The sequence below is a fragment of the Coturnix japonica genome, chromosome 6 (assembly GCF_054131305.1).
Source record: "Coturnix japonica strain WE chromosome 6, WE-NBRP24, whole genome shotgun sequence".
NCBI classification, from domain to species: Eukaryota; Metazoa; Chordata; class Aves; order Galliformes; family Phasianidae; genus Coturnix; species Coturnix japonica.
In genome coordinates, this window is record NC_140668.1 from 39,008,437 (window position 1) to 39,017,204 (window position 8,768).

At 52.6% G+C, this 8,768-nt stretch overlaps 2 protein-coding genes across 3 annotated transcripts; one reads left to right on the forward strand and one right to left on the reverse strand.

Annotated features, from left to right (window-relative positions):
- Nucleotides 1–16: 16 nt before the first annotated feature.
- TRAPPC2L (trafficking protein particle complex subunit 2L) lies at nt 17–2,733 on the forward strand. The gene is made up of 5 exons (XM_015874349.3): nt 17–71; nt 770–942; nt 1,646–1,733; nt 1,840–1,919; nt 2,569–2,733. Exons 1-5 carry the CDS (start codon nt 39–41, stop codon nt 2,612–2,614), a joined length of 420 nt encoding a protein of 139 aa, XP_015729835.1. The 5' UTR covers nt 17–38; the 3' UTR covers nt 2,615–2,733.
- A 1,134-nt stretch (nt 2,734–3,867) lies between these two features.
- Nucleotides 3,868–7,363, reverse strand: PABPN1L (PABPN1 like, cytoplasmic). 2 transcript variants are annotated; one of them, XM_015874417.2, is made up of 8 exons: nt 7,214–7,363; nt 6,606–6,783; nt 6,190–6,298; nt 5,740–5,804; nt 5,483–5,589; nt 5,195–5,282; nt 4,960–5,105; nt 3,868–4,857 (listed from the first exon to the last, which is right to left on the reverse strand). In XM_015874417.2, exons 1-8 carry the CDS (start codon nt 7,231–7,233, stop codon nt 4,818–4,820), a joined length of 753 nt encoding a protein of 250 aa, XP_015729903.2. In that variant the 5' UTR covers nt 7,234–7,363; the 3' UTR covers nt 3,868–4,817. The 2 variants fall into 2 exon arrangements, with proteins under 2 accessions (XP_015729903.2, XP_015729905.2); XM_015874419.3 differs by lacking the exon at nt 7,214–7,363 and adding an exon at nt 6,902–7,018.
- Between the last annotated feature and the right edge of the window lie 1,405 nt (nt 7,364–8,768).

Consider the following 8,768-nt stretch of genomic DNA (forward strand, 5'->3'; position numbering starts at 1 on the left):
ATCGCCTCTCCCCGCCACGTGACGTGGGCGGGGACAAGATGGCGGTGTGCATCGCGGTGATCGCTAAGGAGGTGGGGGGGAGGCCGGGATGGGCTGGGGGGGGTATGAGGGGATGGGGGAGGGTGAGGGGACAGGGTGTGGGCTGAGGGGTGTGTGTAGGGCTGGAAAGCAGGGTTGTGTTGGGAGCAAGGGTGATGGGGACGGGGAGAGAGATGGGGAGGGGGGAGAGACATAGGGAGGGGGAGAGGGATGGGGAGGGGGGTGGGGGTCAGTCCCTATGGGTTAGTCCCTCCTATAGGCCAGTCCGTGTGGGTCAGTCCCTATAGATCAGTCCCTATGGGCCAGTCCCTGTGGGTCAGTCCCTATAGGTCAGTCCCTATGGATCGGTCCCTATGGGTCAGTCCCTATAGATCAATCCCTATGAATCAGTCCCTATGGGTCGGTCCCTGTGGGTCAGTCCCTATAGATCAGTCCCTGTGGGTCAGTCCCTATAGATCAGTCCCTGTGGGTCAGTCCCTATGGGTCAGCCCCTATGGATCAGTCCCTGTAGGTCGGTCCCTATAGATCGGTCCCTGTGGATCAGTCCCTGTGGGTCAGTCCCTCCTATGGGCCAGTCCCTGTGGGTGCAGCCTGGAGCGAGGTAAAAGGGCCAGGCTGGCTTTGGCTGCAAGACAGTCTTAGTGTGAAAACCCTCCAGTAGTGTCAGCCATTGATTGGAGGAGCTGAATGAAGCCCTGTCCTTGTTAACATAATTACTCATCCTGCACAGAACTACCCCCTGTACATCCGGAGTGTTCCCACAGAAAACGAGCTCAAGTTCCACTACACTGTGCACACTTCCCTGGACGTCGTGGATGAGAAGATCTCTGCCATGGGCAAAGCTATGGTAGATCAGAGGGAGCTCTATTTAGGGCTGCTCTACCCAACTGAAGACTATAAAGTGTATCTTTGTAATGTCTGAGTGGTGTGCTCACCCTGTATCTTCGTAGTTGTCAGTATTTGACATTCACCACAACTGTGCCCAAGTGTATTTAATAGCCTTCCTTGCAATGGAAACCTCTCTTCCCATTTGGTGCCACATTGAAGTCATCAGCGGGAGATACACAGACTTGTTTGCAACCCAGTTTGTCACATAGAGGGTTGGGTTTGGTCCCTTGTTAGTTCAACAGTTATCCCAGTGTTTTTGAGTCACAAAGTTGACCTTTTGAGCATTCTCTTTCTGAATCCTGCTTTAACAGAGCTCATTTCTGGGCTTTAATAAACCAGTCATTAATTCCTGGAGTTCCAGATCACAATTATATCAGAGGATCTCCAGGTCTCTGACTGCAGCCTGATAAATGACAATAGATAGGGTGGGTCACTTAAACAGCTCTTAAGAAGAAAGTAATACAAAGCAACTAATGGGAGACTGCTTCTGAAGTGCAGGGCATGCATTGCTGGCCAGCATAGGAGCAAGATTGACCTGGAGCTACCGAAAGTAGCAGCAGTCAGGGAGAAAGGGGAGCAACCTGGTGTCTTACCTCATCTAGCTGTAATTATGTGATGAGTGCAGAAAGAACCCTATGTTTTCTCATTTTGAGTGTGTTCCAGTCCTGTTTGAGTTGCTTTGCTGGCCTCCATGACACAGTCCTTAACGGCTGCACAGATACGGCTACGTGACAAACTCAAAGGTGAAGTTTGTTATGGTGGTGGATTCTTCAAACACAGCACTTCGGGACAATGAGATCCGCAGTGTAAGTGCAGGAGATCAGCACCATTTGCTGCATCAGCATTCCTTCTGCTTATTCATAAAGTGCTGAGAAGTAAGAAAAGATTAATTAAACCACAATCCCTTTTCAGATGTTCCGAAAACTGCATAATTCCTATACAGACATCATGTGCAACCCCTTTTATAACCCAGGAGACCGTATCCATTCCAGGTAAGCGGACTGACCACCTCTGTCATCTCTGGGATTTGTATCTGTGATGCAGCAGGACAGGGAACAGACCCCATGTGGCTGTATGTGCTGTAACCACTTAGATGGAAACCAGCTTTGTTGTCTTTGGGTCATTACCACATAACAGGAAACTCTTGATAGCCCCAGGAGAAGTTCAGTTGAACCAGCTCCCTCCCACCTCAGCACTGGTGTTAGAAACTGTAACTCAGGAAGAAGGTGTCTTTGGGATAGAAGAAGTTCCCTGTAGATACACAGAGAAACAAACAACTGCAGTTGTCCAGGGTTTATCCTTGTATAATGATGGCTGAGATCTTCCATACACATCACTTCTCTTGTGAAGGATACTGCTGCTCCCAGTTTCTAAACTGAAATCTCCCAGAAGTGTGAATAATGTTGTGAATTACTATTTCTTAGGCAAGAAAACAGCCAGGAGCAGACCAGCCCTTACTTCAGTTTAACTAAAGTCATTATTCACTCAAAGGAACATGCTGTAGCTAGAGTGAAACCATGCATTCAGCCCCAGGAAAGCCAGCTCATTAACCAATAAGCATTGCTAGCTACCAGTATTGTTTAGAGATGTGGTGTGCAGAAGTAGCAGCTTCCTCCAATGCTTTGTTATTTCCCTCCCTAGGGCTTTTGATAATATGGTGAACTCCATGATGATGCAGGTGTGCTGAAGCTCAGCCCAGCCTGATCCAGTCATTCCCTGCGTACAGGAGCGTGCCCACGGTGTGATGTATATATTGTTTTCCTTGTGTAATATTTTGAGTATGTAAAATAAACCTGACACCTGCAAGCTCTGTGTGTGCCTCTACTACTCCTGCAAACCTGATACAGCACAGAAATCGCTGTTCTGCTTCTCTTGTGCCTTCATATAGCATGCAAGAACCAGCTCTTCCTTCAGGAAGGTCAGCAGCATCAGATGAGGCTTGTTCCCTGCAGAAATGCACACAGCTGTGCTCCTGTGCAACTCAGATGTTTCTGCATAAATTGGGCTTTATGTGGAGAGACAGCAGTTCCCACTGTGCTTGTGATTAGAGCAAGCACAGCTGCACGAGAGACAGCTAAGAGATTATTATTATTAGGGTCAGCCTAGATCGCAGTCAGCTGAGAGGCACAGATAGTGCCACTGCTCCTCAGAGGTGCTGGTGCTTGAGAGCACTAACTCTGATGCAAAGGAGCACAGCAGCCCTTTAGCTGTTTGCCAGCCCACTTTGCTGCTGTGTCAGGAACACAAGAAGCAACACTTATTTCAAACATACTTGGTCTCCTTGCCCTGGTTATTCCTTACTGGGAACACTCAGATCTGTGTGCACTCCAGGAGTTCTTGGAAAGAGAAACCAGCACAATTCAGCTGAAGGCTCCAGGTCTCTATAAGCACAAACAGTGCTGACACACCTGAGAACACTCTGGCAGACAGAGCGAACAACTGGACTCAAAACAGCACCTTGAACCTGCTTGAGCCCTGCACTCATCTCACCTTCTGGGGCAGACACACGGGTGACCAGGATTTGACAGCATTTGCTGTTAACGCTTTGCAGCTCAGTGAAACAGGATGGGTACACACAGCAGTGCACACACAGCAAAGCTGCTGGTCCAGGTTGGGGAGCACAGGTATGGGATCAATCCATGCCAAGAGATATCAAGACATCAGGATTGCACACAGCTGCATGGCCCATCCCAATCTAATCTATTAGCATCTCCTCCCCCCCACAGCTCCAAGCTGTTCTAATTAAAGAACACCAAATCAAAGAGCAGCTATTTATATAGAAAGGGCTAAAAAAAGCACCTGGTCAGTTAGAAATGCAAGGAGGGGAAGAGAAACAACCCCACACAGTTCCAAAGGATACAAGAAACCTGGAGAGAGCCAGGTCAGCACAGAGCATCAGCACAGAGCATCAATACACAGCCATCATGGTCTCACAGCAGATGAAGTTCACACAGCAGGATCATTTATTTTTAAAATAAGTGACATTAAACAACTTAAATCCATTTAATCAACATTATTTTATCTGAAATAATGGGAGATGAAAGCATCCACACCCCCTCCCACCATCTAACCAAGGCACAGCAATATGCTGCTATGCTGTTAGTTTCCTTTAAAAGCCTTCACTCCTCTCACTCACAGAGACAAGAGTTCAGCATTTCCTATTCCTCAACTCATCACAAAGCAATCCAGACACTCCAAAGTAGTTTTTATTAAAACAAATTAAGCCTCTATAATTAACAAACCTACTAAAGGAAAGCTCAGAGCCCTTGAAGAAGCCACTTTTGTAGCCTAAGCCCAAGGGTCTCTCAGACTGAGAAACCAAGGCCAGCCTCAGCAGCACAGCCCACAATGGACCAAGCGCAAAACCAACACAAGAGTTCAGGCTCCGAGCCTTAAAGCAGACATAGGTATATCCTGAAGTCCTAAGGAAAACAAAACTCTGTGGGACTTTTAGTCTGGCAATGCCCTGAGCTGTGAAAAGCTGCTTTAGGAGTCGGTTCATCCAGGCTAGAAGAACCCTAACCAAGGATCCTGAAAGATTAGCATGAGAATTCCATAATAAAACAGATTGCGACGCAGACCTTCACATTGTAATGGTGGTCTCCCAGCCTGCCTTTTTTAACACAGAGTTTTCCCTTTAAAAACAAGCCCTAAGATAAGGAGATGGCTCCCAGGATGCCAGCAGAGCAGATCCAGTCTTCCCCCTCGCGCCCAGCTCCAGCTGCACAGCACTCGGCTGCCACCAGTAATCCCCAGGGCAGGCAGATGGCATTTAAAAATTAATCTTTTTTTTGGCTTGGGTAGGCATTTGTTTGTTTGTTTTTAAATCTCTCCAATCCCATCTCTTCAGTCCCATTGGCATCTCCAGGGCAGCACAGTCTTTCTTCTTTCTAGTATGGGAAATACCAAGGCAGCAGCCTGGCTCGACCCCTAGGTGAGAACAGAACCACATTGGAGCTCAGGGACGTTTCTCAGCAGCCCAAAAGCACGGCCACTTGTTCAGCCCCACCAGCTAAACGCAGCACAACTCACCTGTACGTCCTGCCCCTCAGCCTCAGGGGCTGCCCCCCGTAGTACCCCCAGCGTGGGATCAGCCCTCCCCGGGCTTGGAAGCGGCCCCGGCGGCCGCCACGGTCAGTGCTGCTGATACCTGGCATGTTGGTTCTCTTGGGCAGAACCTGGAAAGCAATGAGGGCTCAGCACCAGCTCTGTGCCGTAGGGCTGGGATGGATGGCTGCACACCCCCAGGGCTTTGCTCAGCTCTGACCTTAATGACACGGCCCCTGAATATGCTTTCATCCAGCTCCACCGCTGCCTTCACAGAGCTCTTCTGCTCAAACTCAATGTATGCGTACCTGCCAGAAACAGAGCAGAGCACAGGGGATGCTGCCCAGCACCAGGAAAAGCACCATCCCCACCCCCAGGGTACACCCAGCCCCCCCAGGGGACAATAAATCCCTGCCATTGCAAACACTCCAGCCATGTCTTCCTTCTTTTCAGAAAGCAAAAGCTCTCTGTCCCTGCAGTGCCACAGGATGCACCACCCAGCACTGACCCTTTGGGATGCCCTGAGAACTTGTCGCAGAGGATGGTCACGCGGTTGATCCGTCCACAGCTGTTGAAGTGAGATTCCAGCTCCTCTGCTGTGCCCCCGTAGTCCACCTGCAGCCACAGCCCTCATTGTGTCCCATTGGGTTTGGGAGCAGCCAGTTTCTTGCCAGGCAGTGGCCAGGAGCCCTTGCTGGCGATCATGGCACACACCTGCCAGGCAAGGAGCAGCAGGCTGGGCCCTGTTCTACAGCCTTTACTTACATTGCCCACGTAGATGGATCGTTGGTCAGCCTCCACCTTCCCTTCGGTCATCCTGTGGAACAGACCTGCAGAGATGGAGGCTGCGCTGTCACAGGGAGCCCTGCAGAGGGGGACAGGCTGGGCATCCCCAGCCCCACACTTCAGCTGCCTCCTCCACCTGTTGCCCCACCTCTCCTTGCATGAGAATAACACAGGGCAACTTCTTCCCAGCACCTGAAGGTGCTCAACTCAATTACCTAATTGAAATTAATTAATCTGCTGCATCTCAGGTGGGAGGTGGATAAGACATGTGACAGCACCACGCTGTGCCTGGCACCCTCTCCCTCCCCCACATTATGTGCCTGGTCCCAGCTGGTGTGGGGCTGCCCATAGGGACACAGCAGCACACCCCAGCCCCACTGACACCCCATGCTCCTGGGGAACACAACAGCACCCAGGGACAGCCCATACCTGCCTCTGAGCCCATGAGGAGGCAGCTCTCAGCCTCCAGCTGCAGCTCCTTCAGCCTCTTATCCTCCTCTTCCATCTCCCGCACTCTGGCTTTGATGGCCTCCAGCTCCTGAAACTCAAAGCACAGCTCGTGCAAGCAGCACATGGTACAGACCCACTCCCCACCCTGTGCTGCAGCAATGGGCTCCCAAGCTGGGGACAGGGGGCAACAGCTTCAAGTAAAGGGGAGTTCAGCTCCCAGCTCCACTAGGGAGAAAAACCTGTTAACATTTCCTTCCTTGTGCTTGCCCACAAGGCAGTGCTGCAACAGAGGTGCCCCAGCAGCAGAACTGCCAGAGGGAATCAGAGATGCAGGAGGTTTCCTATTCCCATATAGAAAAGGGGAGAACTGACCTCAAATTTAGCCAGATACTCACAGGGTCCTGCACACCCAGCTCCTCCAAGCTGTCCTCCTCTGGGTGGCTGTGGTCTGAGTCATCATCTGCAGCCCTCTGCACAGCTGCCGCCTCCGGCACATCCCAGGACGCCTCCCCTGCTGCCATGGATGATGCTGGGTCCTGCCACCAGATCCCAGAGGAGTCCAAGAAAAGAGGGCTGGGCAGGAAGAGGGGCAAGAAGTAACTCAGCAAACAGCCATTTAACAAGGAAACAAAAGCAGGATGTTAACCGAGCAAAGCTTAAGGGTGCTTCCAGCAGAAGGAAAAACAACCACCTCCAAAGCTGTTTGTCCTTGATTCTGCAGGTAGGCTTGCAACAGAAGCCCACAGCTGCAGCACTGAGCACCACCAAGAGCTTTCTGCTTCACTGTCACTGCCCAGCTCAGGAATCTGCAGAAGGGAGCTTCCTTGGAGTCAAAAGGACGGGGCCAAACACCAGTCCCAGGGGTGGCAGGGCAGCACAGGACAAACAGTAGGACATGCAGCCCCAACCCAATAAGAGCAAGCCCACAGCCTCACACTCAGGGAGGAACCCTCAGCTCTGAGAAGCCGCAGTGCCCCCCAGCTGTGTCCCCACGCGGACCCACCTCGCCTTGCCCGCAAACATTCTGCTTTCTTAGCGCAGAGCCGCCGACCTCCCGCCGCCACGTGCTCTTTCCCCGCCAGCGCGCCACTTTCATACATCAGCAGCCAATCACAGCAGGGCCCCAGGGACACGCCCCTTGTTGGCAGGGCGGGAGGCGGCCCCGCCCCGCGCTCGGACATCGGGATCGCGAGTTCGAGACCCGGCGTCGGCCACTGCCTCGGGTGTGGGTCTGGGCGAGGGGAGGACGGCACGCGTGGACCCCCGGCTATGGGGTTTTATCCACTGCCCTCCAATGCTGCTCTGGCTGCCCAGAGGGAGGGAAGATAATAGGGAACGGCAAGCACTGCCCCCAGTTATGATGCTCATGGCGATTTCCCAACCCCCCCAGACTGGGGGCAGAGGGTGCAGGGCACCCAGCACACACCCAGGCTGCAGAGACCTCGGGTTGATATTAAATCATCTTTTATTACACAGATACAGAGATAAGAACAGACAGAACCTGAATCATAAAGTTTACATCTTTCACAGATCGAACATACAGTACACAAAGAGAAAGCGGGGAACAGCACGGGGAGGGGGGGAGGGACAGCATGCCGAAGGAAAGTCCTACCAAGTCATATCTCTGTGCTGGCCCCAAAGCCACAACCAGAGCTCAGCCCCCAGCCCTGCACAACCCCACTGTCCCCATCCCCATGGCTGCTGTAGCACTGCCGGGGTGGGGGGAACAGCAGCACGACACCTCCCTCCTGGTGCTGTGCCTCTGGATGGCATCACAGGGGTCCCAGAGGAGAGCTGCTGTGGATGACATCCCATCCCCAAAGCCAGGTGAGGAGCAGGGGATGCTCTGAGGATATGGGCTAGGGGAGGTGGTGACACCGCTGGGGGCTGCCCGGGGAGGTTTGGGGTCCTGGGAGCATTACTGGGAGGCGACACTTTGGTTTCACGTGGGTTTTTTGGGTGGGGGATGTATGGCCATGGTGGGCTGGGACTGAGGCGGTGCTGTGCCCCCTCCTGCACCCCGAAGCACAGCTCTGCCATCCCATGGGGCCAAGGAGCTCGGGTGGGATGTCCCCATGCTATGAGCCTCACTACAGCCACACGGGGATACCCAAAATGGGAGCAGGTGGCTGCAGTGATGTGAGCTGGCACAGGGCACCCTGAGTCCCCAAGCAGCACCCAGGATGTCTGTCTCCAGGCCATACCAGGGGACACACAGCACAACCATCTGCCACCAAGGGACACAACCAAGGCATCGCATGGAGCATCCCTGTCCCCATGCACATCCCAGCACCAGTTTGGAACAGAACCCTACAGAAGCACCGCAGCTTCGGCCACCCCCGCGGCCGCCGTCCTCCCAGCATTGTTATTTTTGGGAAACATCACAATTTAAAGCTGTCGTTCTGGTTTGGACGTCCACGCCGCCCACCCCCTCCCCTCCCTTCTCCCCTTCCCCCCATCCCTCCCTCCCTCCCTCCCTCCCTCCCTCCCTCGGCTTTTGGTTTCGATGCAAAGTTTGTTAGGGGTATTTTTATTGTTTAAAAATAATAAGAAAAAAA

Coding starts and splice junctions, on each gene's coding strand:
- PABPN1L (XM_015874417.2), bottom strand. CDS start 7,233: ATGTTTGCGGGCAAGGCGAG. Junction 5,805..6,189: donor CCTCATGGGCTCAGAGGCAG/GTATGGGCTGTC, acceptor CCATCTCTGCAG/GTCTGTTCCACAGGATGACC. Junction 4,858..4,959: donor CTGAGGGGCAGGACGTACAG/GTGAGTTGTGCT, acceptor GTTCTCACCTAG/GGGTCGAGCCAGGCTGCTGC.
- TRAPPC2L (XM_015874349.3), top strand. CDS start 39: ATGGCGGTGTGCATCGCGGTGATCGCTAAGGAG. Junction 72..769: donor TCGCGGTGATCGCTAAGGAG/GTGGGGGGGAGG, acceptor CATCCTGCACAG/AACTACCCCCTGTACATCCG. Junction 1,920..2,568: donor GGAGACCGTATCCATTCCAG/GTAAGCGGACTG, acceptor TTCCCTCCCTAG/GGCTTTTGATAATATGGTGA.